Source organism: Solanum tuberosum, unplaced genomic scaffold (assembly GCF_000226075.1).
Source record: "Solanum tuberosum cultivar DM 1-3 516 R44 unplaced genomic scaffold, SolTub_3.0 scf00103, whole genome shotgun sequence".
Taxonomy (NCBI): domain Eukaryota; kingdom Viridiplantae; phylum Streptophyta; class Magnoliopsida; order Solanales; family Solanaceae; genus Solanum; species Solanum tuberosum.
Genome location: NW_006239027.1, coordinates 1,701,696 through 1,721,443, shown reverse-complemented (window position 1 = coordinate 1,721,443; position 19,748 = coordinate 1,701,696). Strand labels below are relative to the sequence as shown.

Here is a 19,748-nt window from a genome sequence, read left to right as displayed (position 1 = left end):
AACGTCTCATTTTGAAGGTTAAATGTGCCCCAGAGCAGGTAAACCCCCCATTTTGCCAATTTTCGTGTGCTATAATCCATGGACTTTTTGGTGATCTGGAATTCCAAAATATTTTTGCCAAAATTTTTCATGGATGACCGTTAAGACCTTAGTTATGGAGCCAGTTAACCCTCACGGCCAAAACGTCTCATTTTGAAGGTTAAATGTGCCCCAGAGCAGGTAAACCCCCCATTTTACCGATTTTCGTGTGCTATATTTTTTTATCATGAGTGTTTTTTTGAGATCTATTCGGTCAACTCCATAATTTGTTTTGCTTTTTTATCTTATTATATTTTTATTTATATAGAATAATAGTCACACAAGGCATTTAGGTAATTTTTTTGTTCTAATATTATATATAGTGTCACTACAGAAAAAAACAGTGATTAGAGTCAAATCATATTCCATTGCTATTAAACGTGAAAAAAATTATACTTATTTTCTTCCCAATGCAGAAGATTATTAATAATTATAATTACAAATTAATTATTGCATCAATAACCTAAAAGTTTCTTTGATACATGTTTTAAACTATCAACATTCTTGCAACACCTCTTAATATTCTCTCTCAGCAGAGCTACTCACTGAAGGATCTAACCACTAGGGGATAAAGTTTACAGGGAACGAAATGTTTAACCTGAACTGACAAGCATACCCAGACATCACCTTATAAGTGTGTGATGGGTTCTACATTACTTGCTTATCAATGTCACCCTAACCTTTTTTGTCTTGACCTCCATTGTTTCCATAAGGCACTTGCAAAACCCGGTTTACTCACCTAAAGTATAATGCAATAATATTTATTTGAAATTGACACCTTACTTATGTAGGTTTCTCGGTAATAGGGATATCTGTGAAAACTCTTACGCTTTCTCCTTCAATCTTCTTTCTTTCACCTAACACCCGAATTTTGGGTGATATGTGATCCCGATGGGTTTTCAGCCAAATTTTTTTGTGGGCATCTGTGATGATCTTATTAATGGTGTTTGTTGGTCCCGAGGGGCAAACGTCTGCATTTTCAAGTTCAAATGAGGCCCAGAGCAGGAAATACCAAATTTTCTATTTTACGTGTGTTATAGTCCATGGATTTTTTGTGATATGTGATCCCAACGGGTTTTTGGCCGAATTTTTTTGTGGGCATCCGTGACGATCTTATTAATGGTGTGTGTTGGTCCCAAGGGGAAAACATCCGCATTTTCAAATTCAAACAAGGCCTAGAGCAATACCGAATTTTTTGTTTTACGTATGTTATAGTCCATGAATTTTTGGTGATAAGTGATCCGGCGGGTTTTTGGCCGAAACTTTTTGTGGGCATCCGTGACGATCTTATTAATGGTGTGGGAGTCTGTGAAGACGCGTGTGTTAGTCTCGAGGGGTAATCGTTCGCATTGTCAAGTAAAAATGGAAGGCAAATTCAGTATTGCAATTTACTAGCAAAAGGCAGAGGCACAATTTCACAATGTGACTAGTAGCAATAACCAAAATGAAAAGACCAATATGAGCAAGTGGTAGTGGGATTATCCTCAGCCCCTACCAATCTTTTTTACATTCACGCTGTAAACTTGTCAAAGGAAATATTGTGTCATTGCTTTCGGGGTGAAACTGGAAATATATATCACCAAGAGGATGATTAGTAAATACATGGCAATGCTAAATGGAGAATGCAACTTTCCTACTACTCTTATTGTATTTTTGATAAGGTGAGAGTATTGAAATAATGCAACAAAAAGTACAATTGAAACCTTTGTACCGCTCTACAATTTAGCTTACACCACATCAGATGGACTTTCAAATACAAACGAAATTAAGTAAACTGTCAAGTTACTTCCAAGTAAAAAACTGAAACTAGAGCCTCAACTTCCCGAGTTTGCAGCCAATATGAAATTAGTAAATCCAAGAGAGCTCCATCCAATCATCTAGGCTGGAACAAAGGTGATACTCTCCGTCGAACAATATCCTTCATCTGCTCAGCCTTCTCCAACTGCTGGTGAATCTGTCAAACATGAAGATCAATTTAGAAGAACAATATTTGATTTTCTTATCTTATTTGAAGTTTAGGAAAGACAAAGTATAACCATAAATGCTTTAATTTTTCCGGAAAGGAAAACATTATTTTCTTCCATATTTGGTTTATTCTTTCCTTTAGGAAAAGTTTGGAACTCTATAAATTGAAGACCCCTCTTCTCATACCAACAATACAATAGAATTCACAATATAGTCGTTTAGAGAGATTTGTTTATGAGAAGATTTTCTCTCTACAGTTTTTAGGCTTTTAATTAGTTTTTAATTATGTAGGTCAATTGGTCGTATCAAATAATAATATTATGGCTTTTAGTATAATTTTATGTGTCATCTAATTTATCGTCATATGATTTGCAATTGTAAGCTTCCGCATGACGCACTAATCACTTTCAAACCCAACAGAAAGTTGCATAAGGGTCTACTCGAACTCAGTGTTTTAATTCAAATTTTGTGTTAAGAAATCCATTAATTAAATATGTATAAAAAATAAATTAATTTAATGATATCTTATGTCACTATTTTAGAAAAAAAAACTCATAAAGTTCAAATTTTGGCTCCACCTATTTATACAACATGGCGGATTAATGCGGGATAAACCCAATCCCCCGGCCCCACCAAGCTGACATCCATTAAATCATCCACATGAGAAATATATAGGCTATAGCCGTGTATTTTTTAATTTTTCAATTTCTTTATTGTTTTTAGCAGGGTCTAGAAAAGAGTCGCACTCTAAGGAGTATGATGTAGTAATGTAGACAGCCTACGATCTACTCTATTGTAAGTATTAGTGACTTCTTTCGTAATCTAAATCTGTAATCTATAAATTTCACATAGACAACTTTACTGTTACTCAAAAATCGCTCAATCTCTTACCCATTGAGTTGGTAATAATGTTAAGAGAGAGCGAATTTAGTCAAATATGACAGCTTCTACTTACACTTCGAGAAAAGCATCAGTGCACGGACACTCGTTATTTTTTGTCATTTTCATAAACTTAGTATTATTTTCTGTAAACAAAATAAGATGACAACTTATAATTTTAACAACTCATATTCAAAGTTGTTGTAAAATACCTTTTTTTTTTGGTAGGTAATTAATTAATTGGTTTTTAATTCTGGTAGTTGGGATAGTTATTGCACTGTTTTGGAACTTTTGGTGTATGCCAGAGAGGTGGTGAATAGTATGGGTACTTAAAAGTGTAGCAAATTGGGCATGTGGGTTGGTGTTGCTGGTAAGAGAGTCTTAAATGTGAGTAGTTCTTGGGGAGTCAAGTCCCCATGATGGTCTTGGGCATTTTAATGTAACAATAGTTAGTCCAAAGGTATCACATATGGTACGATAAATATCGAATTAATTGTAATATCAAAATTAAAATTTTGGTAATGTTATTTCAATATTATGGTATTTAGTATGTATATTAAAAATAATTATATTTGATACGGTACTTGTTATTTTAAAAAAATGCCGAAATATATATCATACCGAAATAATTAGTTTTGTACTAATACTAACTTTTATATATATATATATATATATATATATATACACTACTACTACTACTAACAAAAATATACTCCCTCTACCCTAATTACTTGTCCACTTTTCCTTTTTTAGCTGTCTCTAATTACTTGTCCACTTTTCCTTTTTTAGTTGTCTCTAATTACTTGTCCATTTTGACAAACAACAAAGGACATTTTTTTTACCTATTATACCCTCAATTAACTACTTTGAAAAAGATAGAATTTCTTGAAAATCCTATTCATGATTAATAGGAGTAAAATGGTAAATTCACTATGTCAATAATTGTTTTCTTAATAGTTGTGTCAATTCAAAAGTAGACAAGTAATTAGGGACAGAGGGAGTATAAATTAGTATTAGTACAAAACAAATTATTTAGACATTGAAACTTTGAAACTTAAAATACCGAATCATTTTAATTTGGTATAATAAAAAAAATTAATACCATACGATGCACACCCCTACTTAGGCCAATGTACTTGATGTATTTATTTTTAGGGGAAATTAAGCGAATAAGTACACATATGCTAGTTAATTAGCTAAATCAATGAATTCATTTCAAATTGTGATGATAAATTGATAATTTTCAATTTAGATACTGAAAATCATAATTTAAATTTTTTATCAAAGTTTCATACTTAAAGGGTACTGTATTAGAACCCTAAACAAATTGAATTACCATAGGGCCCCTCTTCTGATTTCTAGCTTGAAATTAAATATTTTGGAAAATAAATGGGAAAGGGACAATAATTTATACTACACAGTACACACATTGTTGGATCGGGTCAAATAGGTCATCAATCAGGTGGGTTTTTGTGTTTGAGTTGAGATATTTGGATTTTGTGTAACTTGCCTAATTAGTATGCCAACTAAGCATTTAATATAAGATAACATGTCAAACGCAATTCATTAATTTGATACCTGAAAGATGAGCAAGAAAAATATGAAGGCTAACGATTAAAATATAGGATTATGTGAATGTGAAATGTAAGCAGAAGTGCAATGTAATTTCTTAAGTTCAATCACATTGCCCGGAGTAATTGAGTCTGAAAATGAAAGGATAAATTGTATTTGTATAAGAAATCTCCTTTATAATGAACATTACTAATCATTCTCTAGAATAAGCTCTAACATTTAGTATTTAATATGAGATAACATGTCAACGTAATTTATTAATTTTTAATCGCTAAAAGATGAGCAAAAATAATATGAAGATCAACGATAAAAGCATAAGATTATATGAATGTGAAATATAAGAAGAGGTGCAATGTAATTTCCTAAGTTTAATCATATTACTACAAGTAATTGAGTCTTAAAAGATAAATTGTATATGTATAAGAATTTTCTTTTCTAATGAAAATTACTAATCATTCTCTAGAATAAGCTCTAACATTTAATATGAGATAACATGTCAACGTAATTTATTATTTTAATACCTAAAAGATGAGAAAAAAATATGAAAATTAACTATAAAAGCATAAGATTATATGAATGTGAAATATAAGAAGAGGTGAAATGTAATTTCCTAAGTTCAATCATATTATTGGACGTAATTGAGTCTTAAAAAATAAATTGTGTTTGTATAAGACATTTATTTTCTAATGAAAATTACTAACCATTCTCTAGAATAAGCTTTATTGTTAGTATTTCACTCAATTTTATCATAATTATATTTTATTCAAAATAAAATAAAATTAGTAGAGTCTTTTTGTTTTTGTATTTTTTGGAAAATGAGTCTATTATATCTATCCTTTTCTTCAAGAAGTTGTTTGAATTTCTATAAATAATTTGTCTCCTTATATACATGACACATACAATAATGTTCACGATCTAGTTGTTTGAGAGTTTTGCTTATAAAGAGATTATTTTTTTATAATGTCAATTTTTTTATTGTTTGATTAATTATCGTTCAAAATTAACAATTATTAAATTTAATATAATGTTATGTTATTTCGACCCCAATATTGTTTTACGCTACCTCTAACCTTCTATATATTAGCTTTCAATTTTGTTTGATCATGCAATGCATGCTTTTATGGTTTTATTTAGGTAAAAGACATCATTCGCCTAACTTTCTTGAAGTCTTAGAATTCTCTCTTCTTTTAGTATTAGTATTCCATTCTCTCTCCCTATTGGTTTTGCCTTTCATATCTATCTCATGATTAAACTAAATAAACAAATAACACAATTAAAACTTAATAAGAACGGAATGTGATAGGTTAAGACTCATATTAATTTTAATCTAAATAACTTTTGGATAAGTCAATAACTCGTCAATTTATTAATCACTTCATTTTAATCCGTTTAAATCCATTTCAACCCATTTATTTGACACTTATACGGATGATCATTTAAGAAATTTAACTTTATAATTCGCTATGCTTTCTTAATTATAAGTAAAACAGTTACTCTATCAGTTTCATTTTAATTACTTGCCCCTTATATCGAAAAATAAATATACATTTTATCTTACCAACTCAAGAGTCTTTTTTCATACTACACTTGGTATTAAATAACTACATAAAATAGTGGTACGCTATATTAAAAATGTTTTTAGCACTTAACTATCACTATATGTGCGATAATTAATTAACATTCTTTGTAAATGTTTCTGAAGCCTATAGAGACATTGGATCCAATGACAATGAACTAATGTCTAAAGACTAGCATTCTTTGTTAATATGTATATTTTTTATCACTAAAAGTTGTTTTTGTTGTAGTGATAGTCAATTCAGAGTTTCAAAAGCATCATTAATAACATTATTTAGTAAAATATATGTCTAATTAAAACGTTATTAAAAAATATATCAGATACTCAACATGAATCAAGTAATATAAAACAGAAGAAAAATAATTTATTGGCTATCTTCTTATCACGAGTTGGAAAATTTCTTCCGACCCATATAGGTAGGGGTATACAAAATGTGTTGGGTGTTTAATTGCATTTAATATTACGGCAATGGAAAGATGATAAATTTAAATGAACAAAATTGACTTTACATTATCAATTTATGACACATTAATTAATGTAATGGGAGGTGGTCTTTTTTTTTTCTTTTTTTTTCACACTCTTTAAATTGACCAATGTTGATGTATTTTGGAAATTCAACAATCATATCATATACTCCAATCTTTCTTGTTCTACTCATAATTTTCTTGTAGCAAAATGGCACAAAATTCTCCTAATGGAGAAATTAAATCATCAAATTTACCAAATTTTCTTCTCTCTGTTAGACTCAAATATGTTAAACTTGGTTACCATTACTTAATCTCAAATGCAATTTATCTCGTAATTGTTCCAATTCTTGTTGCTGTGGGACTTCATCTTTCAACTCTTACACTTGAAGACCTCATGACAAATCTTGTCATGTTGAAATCTTATTCAACTCTTGTTGTATTTTTGGGCACGGTATACTTCATGAGTCGTCCGAGAAACGTTTACTTAGTCGATTTCTCGTGTTACAAGCCACACGAACGTTACATGATATCGAAAGAACGTTTAGTAGAGAAACTGACAGATATTTTTGATGAAAGTAGTTTGAACTTTCAAAAGAAAATCTTGTACAACTCAGGTTTAAGTGACAAGACATATATTCCAGTCGATAAGTGGATCCCTTCAAATTTTTCCCTTAGTAGTAACCAACATCAAGCGAAATTGGTTATTATTGGTGCCATCGATGATTTATTGGCGAAAACCGGAGTAAAAATTCGAGATATTGGATTTATTATTGTGAATTCTAGTATGTTTAATCCAACACCTTCTCTTTCTGCCATGGTTGTGAACCATTATAAGCTTGGTGTCAATGTGATCACTTACAATCTTGGAGGCATGGGCTGCAGTGCTGGGCTTATTTCTGTGGACTTGGCCAACAGACTTTTACAGGTTGGTGTATCATCTTTCTTGATATATTTTTTTAGTACGTTTCAAAAAGATTAGTAAAAAAAAAAATATTTAGAAATAACCTCTAAATATAGCTAGTTAAATTGAACTGATTATGTAAATTTTCTTGTAAATTCTCATGGAAACTTTAATTACTTCATAGAGAAACACTTTTTATGAAGGTATGTCCCTCCTTTTTTAGTCCATTTTGCAAAAAGCTCAATATCTTTATTTTTTTATTTTTTTATATTTTGGGGTGTGTTCAATATGAAGAAGAATATTTTCTTTAAAATGTTTTTCTTAGTTATTTTCTGGTGTTTGATTGCTATTAGATATTTTCCAACGAAGACGTTTTTGAACATGACTTCTCTCACTTTTGGATGGAAGTCATTCTCCTCCATAATTATTTCATCAAATTACATCATATCACAATAATACTTGACATTATTATCAAATCTTTAATACTTTAAAAATCCATCAAAATACTATTTGATTCATTAACATCATCATCAACTTTTAATAATAAATAGATTCCACTCTCAAATCAATTTTTAGAAAGTAAGTCATTTTCTGAAAGATAACTTTAGTCGTACCAAACAATCATACATGTTAAAAAATTTCTATTGTTTGATCAAACATCATCATATAATATGCAGAAAATGTATATCATGTTGGTCAAAATTGTTGAGTTTTGAAATGATTGAACAGGGGCAAGCCAACAGCTATGCACTTATAGTAAGCACAGAAATAGTCTCATCAGCCTTCTATACTGGGAATGATAAATCAAAGCTAATACCAAACATGATTTTCCGGATGGGTGCATCCGCTGTTCTCCTATCAAACCGTTTTTCCGACCGAAGGCGGTCAAAATATCAACTGATGCATGTCGTCCGCACCCATAAAGGCGCGGACGACAGAGCATTCAGTTGCGTATTTCAAGATGAGGAAGAGGATGGGAAAAAAGGCATGTCATTGTCAAAGGACCTAATGGCAGTAGCTGGTGAGGCCTTAAAAACCAACATCACAACTTTAGGCCCACTAGTCTTGCCAATGTCCGAGCAGCTCCTCTTTTTCGTCTCGTTAATTGCAAGGAACGTGTTTAAACGGAAAATCAAACCATACATTCCGGATTTCAAGATGGCATTCGAGCATTTCTGCATTCATGCAGGGGGGAGAGCTGTGTTGGATGAGCTTCAGAAGAATCTTGATCTCTCTGAAGCACTTATGGAACCTTCTAGAATGACTCTGTATAGGTTTGGGAACACTTCAAGTAGCTCAGTGTGGTACAATTTGGCCTATTCCGAGGCTAAAGGGAGGATTAAGAAGGGCGATAGAGCGTGGCAAATAGGATTTGGATCAGGATTCAAATGTAATAGTGCTGTTTGGCGCGCCCTCAGGACAGTCAATCCAGTCAAAGAAAAGAACGCGTGGACAGATGAGATTGATGATTTTCCCGCTCAAGTCTCACGTTGATGCTTCATACTGAAAAATGTACAACACCTACAAAAATCACTCTAGTACATTAAATTGTGCAAACTATTATTTGTACAATTAATGTATCTACAAGTACAAGCCAAATGAGGCAATCAGTAGGTAGTTCAAATTTCAATTTCATTACAAACTTTGAATCAGATTGGTGACTTGAATTTCAATCTCTTTATTTCAATATTGAATTAGCTTATTCATGCTCTTTATTTGTTGAAGGAAAATACCCTGTTCTTGAATCTTGAATCATTTCAATTTGTTTGTCTTAGTTTGATTAGACACAGAGTACACTTTTGAAACATGTAAACTTAAATATGTCAGTTAGAATATTTTTCTTCATACCCAACATACCATCAATGTGTTGGGTATAACACATGAAATTCATGAGCTAGCCTTATTTTTATTACTTTTAGTTTTTGGCACTTTTTTTTGCGTCAGTTGAACAAGTACACACACGTGTCCAATGTGTATTATGCCACATAGGACACATGTGTTTATTTGTTTAGCTTTAAGTGTCTACTTGTACATTTTATGCCTTTTATTCCTTTTTGTATTCCTTTACCTTTATTCACTGGACCACCATTCCAAAAACAGGAAAGATGTGATGTTATATTGCAATTTGCAAGAGGAGAGCAAGTTACACATGATATATGACTGGTTCTTTGAGATAGGACCATATGTATCTGTAGCTCGTTTTAGTTAGGTTCACAATTAAATTCATAATACATATTTAATGAAGTTCTAACATAAATACATGATCTAAGCAAAAACTATTGGGTTTGTCTCAACCCGTACCTAATATTGTAACTCCACCCGGCCCGCTTTGTAAAATATCAAGAAATATTTGAATGTGAACCGGGTTATTATACTATACTAACTTGAGGTCGCCGTAGGAACCCATAAACTTCAAATCCTAGATCTTTTTTTTTCTGGCTACTTTAGCTAGCAATGTCCAGCAGCAACCTATGTCTTAACGATGCCAAACTTAGGAACAAATTAAACTCTTATATCCAATGTTTGTTTTAGTAAGTTAGTAAATAAAACCAGAACTTTGTGTTCCTTATAGATAACCAATTATTTAAGATGGCATTTGACACTCTGCGACTATTTCAAAATGCAGATCAAATAGTAGGCTTTCTAACAAAGAGGTACATACAAAGTGATTATAGCACTCATATTATGTCAGCCAGCCATTAGTTTCAATCTTGTTTTATGTTCATGACTCCAATCCAGTAGGGAGTTTATGGTTGTTGGGGCTAGGGGGCAAAAATTTATAATCCGCCAAACCACGTCATCGTTAAAACAAGTAAACATGAAAAACTGCAAGGTAGGCCACTCTCGGTAATGTAATTGAAAAATAACTATTGTCGTGGAGTTTCAAATTACCTTGGGACTCTGACCGCTAGCATTCCAATTGAAACTCGAGGAGATGGAATGAAACAGACTTAGGCCCCTTTCCTCTTTCAAGGGGACTAGAAAGAATGCAACTACTGAGACAACAACTTGAATTAAATCCCGAGAGAAAATAAAAGATTGGTGAGGTAAGGTCTATAGAACCGTAAGGAAAAGGGCTTAAAAGGAAGAGCACTCCTACTTACTTTTGAGAGAAATTCTAGACACCTTAGATGCCAGATCCTACAGGAAAGACTTCATGATAATGTCCTGGAGTTTCATCTCTGGAATTTAAACTCCATGACAGCGGCTGCTTTTCATTTATAGGAACTGAAAAGTGGCTATTTGTGACGGTAAAATGTCACATCCACTTCGTGTTATCATCAAAAGTTGAATAGGCCTATGAATTGGTAAGAAGCTTCGCTCTTTTTTCATAGCCAATGTGGTTAGTTTGACAATGATTGTCCAAAAGAAATCTGCTGATCCAAAGAATATTGGATTGATGGACAAATTAAACACTCAAATATGGACTTTCAAACAAGATAAGAAAGAGAGTGAACCCAATTTTTCTTGATAATTGGAGTGAATAACTGGGAGTTCAATTACAAGTGTAGCAAAATAAGTTGCACAAAGTTGCTTCTGCTAAATCTCTATTAACTTCAATGGAAATGCATGGAAATTCTATGAGTAGGAAAAATTATTTCATAAGAAGGCCCAATGCAACATGGGAAAGAGAAGGCCTAGTAGGTTGAAGATTGATCACTCTCTAGAGAAAGAGTGAAGAAAGATCCCTCCTCGACGAAGGCATCTGGACCAAAGGTTGCGAACTCAATAGTTTCATTGCATTTCCTTTGGGGGAGTATTGGACAATTGATGAGGTCTGTACCATACTTATCAACACAAAGAAAAACCTGGTAAAGTTTGTTGTTAGTTGTTACCAAGTGCATCCTTATTGCATTCTATTGCTGCTTCATGTCCAGTTCCATTCTTTACAGCTTCCTTGATCACTTCCAAGCTGTAAAAGCCTCCTGGCTCAATTCCTGCTACGTGTTTGTTTTGAGACTTAATAGAATAATTTGATGCTGGACTGGACGATAACTATAAGTACTTGCATCCTTAAGAACAGAAAGAAGATTCACCTTCTCCTTAATGGTCAGAGCTGATTTGAATTTAGAATGCTCATCTAGAGTAGAAAGGGAACAGGTACCATGTTTGTCCCATTCGTGTGATCAGAATTTTGTTCCCTTATTTCTTGGACAGGCTAGCGTTGGCCAGTTCTCTTGCATGCTACTTATCAGGTCTTTGATCTGCACCAACGTAAATTTTCATGTGCAGAGTTAGTATCCAGATCTCCAAATGACCAGTCTTCCGACCTATATATAACTGGTTTTCATCTGTGCAGGATACATTAATGTAGAGGCCCTCCCTTCAAACACAATAATGCATTCTCATAACTCATAAGAATCATAAAAAGGAACTTCACTGGTAGAAACTTGCTTGAGAAACTATGTCGACAAAATTAACTATGTTCACAAGAAAATGCCAGTGTGCCAGAGGTACAAAAGAGCATCGTAATATAATATGTAAAATCGCAATTTGAGCTTACCTCTGTCTCATCATAGAGGTTTGTGTTATCACAACTTGATGGATAGGAGCCATCGTGGTAATTTGGCCAAAGTCTATGAACGCCAAAGTCAAGTGTTGGCTTTCCAGTAGTTGGATAACAACAACTTCGCTTTTGATCACATAGTGCTGGTGGCCACTGAGAACAAACATAACCTTAAAGTTAGAAAGTTCAAATCTAGGGAGACTCCAATAATTTTTACCTAAAAACACTCCAGGAGTAATAATATCATATTCTATGAGGAACTAGCGATAAAAGGAGGACTCGCCTGCTGAACAAAGTAAGAAAAAAATCAAAATTCTGTGCGACACAGAGATCAAACAAACATTTTACTACAATAATCTTGATCAGCATAGGACGGTAGTATCCTATCCTTGTGTGCATATATGGTTGCTATTGGAGTTGAAGATGGTGTTTGCCGTCTAGAGCTTTATACACATATATATGTATGTACAACACAAATCATCAGGACTACCAGTGTGCGGATGGAAAGAATCACCAAACTCTGCTTAAGTTCTTGTCATGCCAAAAGAGTACAATCATGTGGAAAACACACGGCTACGTCCCTCTGACAGGTTTATCTGGACAGTGAGCATGTGCCACATGAAGCCATTCTTGATTTGACTCTCAATCACAGAGAAGTGTCGGAAGCATGCTAAGAAGAGTTATGAATATCCTATGAGTGATACCACATGTATTAGGAAACTGTATGGTAGTTCATAAAGTCTAACTGATGGCTAGTGGTCAGAATTTCACCAAGCAGATTAATGTACTACAAGTTTTGTTGTCCTCTCTTTTCATTAAACATTATTAGTTAAAAGAAAAACATGGTCCATGCAAGTATAATGATCCCATCTAGGGAACTCAATTAGGCCTTCAATTGGAAAATTATGGAAACTATATAACTATAACAAAATGAAAAAAAAAAAAAAGATTTCAAGGATGTTAGTTGTAGAAAAATTTCATTTTACTCAAAACAGGGATAATGTATCAAATTTTAGGTTGTCTTCTTGAATTAGTGCTGTTTAGTACTACAGTTGATTTAAGAAAGTTGTAGCTTCATCTTTAATTTATGTATTACAAAAATTAAAGAAACTGAACTGAATGTAATATTATAGAGAAGGATAAGAAACCTGCTTATTTTCTAACCTCGGGTTTGCTTTTCACCAGCATTCACTAGCAAAACAAATCTGAACCATAAACTATTATGATGACTGATGAGAATACCCAATTATCACAAGAAAATTCTGCATTGTCTCCAGTTGGTGTTAAGCTGGTATAGGCTTGGTCTCGCTAGTGTGCATTCCATCAATCATGTAACCAAAACTACCCAATATAACTTTTTCCACCTTCAAAATTGACGAAACTCATTAATGTGAACGTGGTAAAGGTTTCCTCTCGCAAGAGTGCATATCTATCATTTGTCACCAAAAATCCCCACAAGAACAATTTCCACCTTCAAAATGATGAAATCTATGCAAATCTCGAATAATAATATTTCGTTTAAAGATAAGTGATATGAATTTTGCAGCTGAATGGCAATCCCCACAGATTCTAAGGTTCTTAACAACACGGATTGTTTTTCCGGGTGGACTATTAAGAAGACCAAAAGTAATTGCCAATTTTTCACTGTGGTACCTCAAAGTAGCTTCTTTATCTTCATCTTTTAGGCCGGGACGAAAAGCTATAGATGTATCAGGAACATAACCAACCAATTTCAATTTCTCGATTAACTTGTCAACTTCCTGGTGCAGTTCCCTGTGCTCAATATGCATAACCTCCCCAGAGAAGAATTCATGTAGTACATTGTTAACCTCTACCGAACTACATCCAGGAATTTTTTTAATCCCTCTTTCTTTCATCAATTTCCAGATGTAATTCACTTCTTCCCACTTCCCAGCTCGTGCACACATGTTTGAAAAGATCACATAATCGCCACTATGTGATTTGTCCAGTTCAAAGATTCTCTGAAGTACCAGCTTCCCCAAATCCACATTTCCATGGATGCTGCAAGCAGCTAACAATGTCCGCCAAAGTAAAAGTGTAGGCGGAATTGGCAATTCTGTTAAGAACTTAAAAGCATCAGTAAGGCGGCCAGCCCGAGCTAACGAATCCAACAGGCATCCATAGTGTTTCACCCCTGGTACAATCATGTAATTTTCTTTCATGCTATTGAAAAATCTAAAACCCTCTTCAATCAATCCACTGTGGTTGCAGGCATAGAGTAGGCCCAAAAATGTAATTCCATCAGGATTAACTTGAGTGTTCTGCATCTCTTGAAACAAAGTTATTGCACAACGAGCACGCCCATGAATAGCATAAGCCATGATCATTGCTGACCATGCTTGAGTGTCCCTATTACGCATGCTCTCAAAAACAGAAATCGCATCAGCCAAGCTCCCACACTTTGCATACATATCAATTAGTGCTGTGTTCACCTTAACATATTGATCAAAACCATTCTTCTTAACATATTCATGCACCCATTTTCCAAATCCCAATGTTCCCAACAAAGCACATGATGAAACAACACCTAGAATTGTAACATCAGAAGGCTTAATTTTTTTCACTTGCAATTCACGAAACAGCAAAAGAGCCTTATTTGGCTCGCTACTTCTCACGTAACCCATTATGATCGCATTATACGTTACCACACAAGGGTCAGCTATCCTATCAAACACACGACGAGCTGAACCATTGTCCTTACACTCAATGTACATATTCATAAGTGCAGGACAAACATACATATCACCTTTAAGGCCATATTTAATCAAAAGACAATGCAACTGCTTACCTTCTTCCAGAGCTTCAGCACCTGCACATGCCTTCAACAAAGAAGGAAATGTATAAAAATCAGGGACAACACCCAATGTTAGAATTTTCAAAAACAGAACAAAAGCATTTAATGGGGTGTCACTACGAGCATAACCATGGGCCAAGAAGTTAAAAAGGACTATATTTGGTTGTGGAATTTTATCAAACAGGAGGTGAGCATGGTACATAAATGCAGGTGTTGGATTTTTTGTGCAAAAATTTATGAGCTTACTCATAAAAAAGATATCATTTTGCATTTGGGTTTTTATAGAAAAGGCTTGAATTTGCTTGAGGTCTCTTAAAGATTTGCATTTGGGTACAAGAGCAAGAGGGTCAATTGGTGTAAATGTGTCTTTTCTTGAATTTTTTTTGGTGATTTCTTGGCAAGACAAAGGACCTACTATGAGTAATGGAGTTTGAATAGCCATGGATTACATATTTACATACAGCTAAGGGATTTTATACTGCAAATCAAATCAAAAGGATTATTTTGAGTTTGGCTTTTCCTCCTTTTGGCCTTTCATTTTGCGCCTCAATTATCCTATCCCACTGTCTTTTTCTTGAAAAAATGTTCTCCTATTTCCATCTCTATAAATTCATTCTGCTGTATCTAATCATTCTCAGGTGCCACTAAATAACACTAGATACTATTACTAAGATTATTGCAAATAGTTTTGGGTGTCAAGTCAGGCTTAGCAGCAACAACACAAGCCCAACTTTTAAATAGTTCAAGCCCACTATTCATTGCCCATATGGGCCTCTAACTCAAGTTCAACCTTCTCCTACCTCAGTCACTTCATCCTGTCAAAAATGGCGTCTACAGTAGCCAAGCTTAGAAGCATCCCCAATTTCATCAACGGCCTTCGAAGATTTTCTCACGCAATATCCATACCACCACCACTTGATAGCACCATTTATCTCCAGACAGCTGCATCACCATCGTTGGTTTTACCTGAACATGACAACAACAACAACAACAACATAGGATTTATGGTCCCAAATTCACCTTTTCTTGGAGGGTCTATGGAGCTAATGGCTGTTCCTAAGAAAAAGGTAACAAGATCATTCCTTTTTCACTTTGTAATTAAGCTCAAATGAGAGCCTTTTTCTTGTATTTCCTAAATTGTTTTTTTTTCTTATTACTATTGTTTAAAGTGATAATTAAGGTTATAAATTTAGTTTTGAGTTTAATTTCTGTGGGCTGATGTTCATTTTGACGGCCAGGATTTTGGGATACCATATTGCTTAGTGTTCCTTTGGGGCATGTTCTCTTTTGTGGTTATAGAGTTTCAGAATATTGATCTGGAAACAATAGTGTGGGCGTTTGGCCATATTTCAATGTTCAGAAATTATACATGATGAGTTTAAATGGAGTAAGGTAGTCAATGACAATTCATATAGCCAATCCTAACTTGTTTGAAATAGAGATGTAGTTGTTGTTAATTATTAATATGTTATATCTGTCTGTTGAATCTTGAGTTTTGCTTGTCATTGCCATGTATTTTGTCTTTGACAGATTATATAGAACAATGTTGCAGCACGACTAATTGTTATATTGTTCCTGTGATGTTATTGTCTTCAGTTCTGATTAGGTTGTGAGTTGATATCAGTAACGTTGCAAAGTCTCTCGTGCTAATATGTGAAGCAGGACCTTATATGTATGCCGAACTTTTGTGTTTTTCTATTTTTGAATATGAGGTAATAGACTCGGTAGATGATAGATTCAGGATGTTTAGAAAGACGTCTTTAGGGAGATCACTGATACAAGTTAGCAAAAGGAGAACTAATCAATAACTAATCGCTGATGTGGAAAATTCTGTTAACAAGTCCAGAAGTTAGTTAGAACAGTTAGCACTGTTAGATGGTTAAATTCTGTTACTACTGTACCTGTGGATTTTAACTGTTTTAGCAATCTCTAGGAGCCTATAAAAGGATTGTATTAGATCATTGACATTCATTCATTCATTGATAATAAGATTGTTTTCTTCTCTCTACAATTTTCTCTCTAGCTGAATTCTCGGGTTTAATCCTTGAACTAGCTGTTCATATTCCTCGAGATTACTCCTGGAATTTGTTTCTTCTCTGAGCATTGATCTGATGACGCGCAACAAAGGTCAAGAGGAAACAGAGGACAAGCTTCACCAGATTCAGACCCAGTTACAGAAATTGATGGAAGGGATGTCTAGTATGAACGATCGCAATTCACAGGCTGATAAGGAATTGCTAGAAATCAGGGAAGCAATTGGGTATTTGAATCAGAAGGGGAAATAAAAGGATCCAGCTAGGGCAGAATCTAATTCTGGTCGAGATTGTTTAGGAGAAACGCCATAAGGAGCTCGATTCAATGATATGCATACTGGTAATGATCCTAACTACAATAGTACGTTTTTCAATCGTTACTCTAGATTAGAGTTCCCTCGTTTTTCTGGTGGTGAGTTAAGAAATTGGTTGTACAAAGTTGATCAATTCTTCTCCATGGATGAAATACCTTTTGAGCAGAGGGTGAAGGTGGCTTTTATCCACTTTGAAGGTGAAGCTATGGCATGGCACAGGTCCTACCTTAGGTCTAGAAACTCGGTTTTAGATCCATCTTGGATTGAATTTGTGTTAGCATTGAATGAAAGGTTCCGAGAGGGTTTTGAAGATCCCATGGAAGCCCTAAAGAACTTACAACAAACCAGTAGTGTGAGGGAGTATCAGGCTGAGTTTGATAGGTTATTAACTGGACTTAATCTCTCCAATGAAAATGTCATTAGTTGTTTTTTGAGAGGTCTGAAGAGGGAGTTGAACAAGTCTATTAGAATACATGCTCCAAAAACTTTGTTGCAAGCCTATAAGGTAGCTAGGTTGCAAGAGGAGGTGTTTGAAGCTCAAGCTCAATCTTGGGGAATCAAATATTTTCCTAAAGTCCAAGGTCCTATATTACCCACTCCTGCCCGTATTAAACCTCAGTATTCCCAAAGAAATTCTTATTCCAATTCCACATTCGCGAAAACCCTTGAATCTGCACCTAATAGGATTAATAGATTCCGTAATAATGGTGTTACTAAAAGGCTATCGGCAGCAGAGATGGATGAAAGGAGATCCAAAGGGTTGTGTTTCTTTTGTGATGAAAAATATGTGAAAGGACATAACTACAAGGGAAAGAAGCAACTATATCTGGTAGAAGTAGTTGAGGAAGAAGAATTAAATGTTGAAGTAGAAGAGGAACAGATAGAAGATGTAGTGGGAGAAGACGGATGAATTTATGGCTATATCATTACAGGCGCTTTTAGAGGGGTCACTGGTTACCAAACCATAAGAGTAACAGGATACCATGAAAACACCACTGCAAGTACTTGATTGATACTGGGAGCACTCACAACTTTATAGATAAACAAGTGGCTGCAAAGTTGGTTTGTCAGACTAGCTCTATTCAGGAACAATCTATAAGTGTGGCTGATGGTAGAGAAGTGCAAAACACTGCTATTTGCAAGAATCTTCACTGGCTACTGCAGGGCACCACATTCTCTTCTGATTTTTTGCTTTTACCATTGGAAAATGTGGATATAGTCTTAGGAGTACAATGGTTGAATACGTTGGGCAGAATTTTGTTTGATGTTCAACATAGGTCCATTGAGTTTGTTTACAAGGGAAAAAACATGTATTAAGAGGGGCTAGCACTGGTCTGAAGTCAGTTAAAGCTAAGACCTTAGCTAAGAAGGGGCAGTTGTTCATGTTGTCACATGTACCTCAGACAGTAAAAGTCTCGCAGTGTCACAACATTCAAGGTGAGGGAATTTTGCCATCATTTGCTGCACTAATTAGTCAGTACTCCTGCTTATTTGAATTGCCAACTACATTACCACCTCACAGAGGTTCTTTTGATCATAGAATTCCCCTCATTGACAAAGCAAATCCTGTTAACAAGAGACCCTATAGGTATTCGGGAATAAAAAAAAATGTCATTGAAAAATTAGTACAAGAGATGTTAGATCAAGGTGTGGTGCAACATAGTACTAGCCCTTATGCTTCTCCAATAGTGTTAGTTGGGAAGAAAGATGGAAGTTGGAGACTCTGTGTTGATTACAGAGATTTGAATCAGATGACAATTAAGGATAAGTTTCCGATACCTATCATTGAAGACTTGCTGGATGAGTTAGGTGGAGCTGTGATTTTTTCTAAAATTGATCTAAGGGCAGGTTATCATCAATTAAGAATGGCTGAAGATGATGCTTACAAAACAGCTTTTAAAACTCATAAAGGGCACTATGAATTTTTGGTTATGCCTTTTGGCTTAACCAATGCACCTTCATCATTTCAGAGTTTGATGAATGCAGTCTTTATATCATTGTTGAGGAAATCAGTATTGGTATTCTTTGATGATATTCTGATTTATAGCAAAGATATTAATGCTCATTTAGTTCATGTGGAAGTTGTATTTGATTTGATGAAACAATATCAGTTGTATGCAAAGATGTCAAAGTGTGCTTTTGCAGTAGATAAGGTAGAATATCTGGGGCATTTTATTAGTGTTGAGGGGGTGTCAACTGATCCCAAAAAGATTACAATTGTGCAACATTGGCCGATACCAACTAATATCAAACTATTGAGAGGATTCTTGGGGCTTGCAGGACACTACAGGAGATTTATCCAAGGGTTTGGAAGTATATGTAGACCATTGCATGACTTATTAAAGAAGGAAGGATTTGTGTGGACAGGTGATGCGACTACAACTTTTGAAACACTGAAACAAGTTTTGATTTCTGCCCCAGTACTTGCTATGCCAGATTTTTCCTTGCCTTTTGTAACACCCCGTATCCGAAACGGACCAAAAATGCAGATTTTGAGAAGTTGCAGGTGCAACGCACGGTTGCCATCCACGGACCGTAGGTCAGACCATGGCCCGTGCTGGTGGTCCGTGGTTCACCACTGCAACCCCTCCTCAGCCAAGCTCAAAAAAATTGGCTAAGTCTCGACCCACGGACAGACTCA

The 19,748-nt window shown here is 34.6% G+C and overlaps 4 protein-coding genes across 6 annotated transcripts in view; 2 read left to right on the top strand and 2 right to left on the bottom strand.

Annotated features, from left to right (window-relative positions):
• The first annotated feature begins 6,676 nt into the window (after positions 1-6,676).
• LOC102590104 (3-ketoacyl-CoA synthase 20-like) lies at positions 6,677-9,183 on the top strand. Its single transcript, XM_006348698.2, has 2 exons — positions 6,677-7,462; positions 8,168-9,183. Exons 1-2 carry the CDS (start codon positions 6,746-6,748, stop codon positions 8,930-8,932), a joined length of 1,482 nt encoding a protein of 493 aa, XP_006348760.1. The 5' UTR covers positions 6,677-6,745; the 3' UTR covers positions 8,933-9,183.
• A 1,704-nt stretch (positions 9,184-10,887) lies between these two features.
• On the bottom strand, positions 10,888-14,962 carry LOC102588903 (pentatricopeptide repeat-containing protein At2g02980, chloroplastic). Its single transcript, XM_015309279.1, has 3 exons — positions 13,110-14,962; positions 11,943-12,098; positions 10,888-11,762 (listed from the first exon to the last, which is right to left on the bottom strand). The coding sequence occupies exon 1, from the start codon at positions 14,960-14,962 to the stop codon at positions 13,385-13,387; it is 1,578 nt and encodes a 525-aa protein (XP_015164765.1). The 3' UTR covers positions 10,888-11,762; positions 11,943-12,098; positions 13,110-13,384.
• On the bottom strand, positions 11,264-13,133 carry LOC107057769 (intracellular ribonuclease LX-like). The gene is made up of 3 exons (XM_015309280.1): positions 13,110-13,133; positions 11,943-12,098; positions 11,264-11,434 (listed from the first exon to the last, which is right to left on the bottom strand). The coding sequence occupies exons 1-3, from the start codon at positions 13,131-13,133 to the stop codon at positions 11,264-11,266; spliced, it is 351 nt and encodes a 116-aa protein (XP_015164766.1).
• LOC102589553 (uncharacterized) overlaps positions 14,792-19,748 on the top strand; it is a 12,092-nt gene continuing 7,135 nt past the window's right edge. Inside the window, exons 1-2 of one of the 3 annotated variants that reach the window (XM_006348697.2) lie at positions 14,792-15,827; positions 15,999-16,503. In XM_006348697.2, coding sequence (XP_006348759.1) covers positions 15,585-15,827; positions 15,999-16,133 — 378 coding nt within the window. In that variant the 5' untranslated portion in view covers positions 14,792-15,584 and the 3' untranslated portion in view covers positions 16,134-16,503. Of the gene's footprint in view, positions 15,828-15,998; positions 16,504-19,748 lie in introns of those variants that run through there. The other 2 variants (XM_006348696.2, XR_001473590.1) reach the window with 2 other exon arrangements.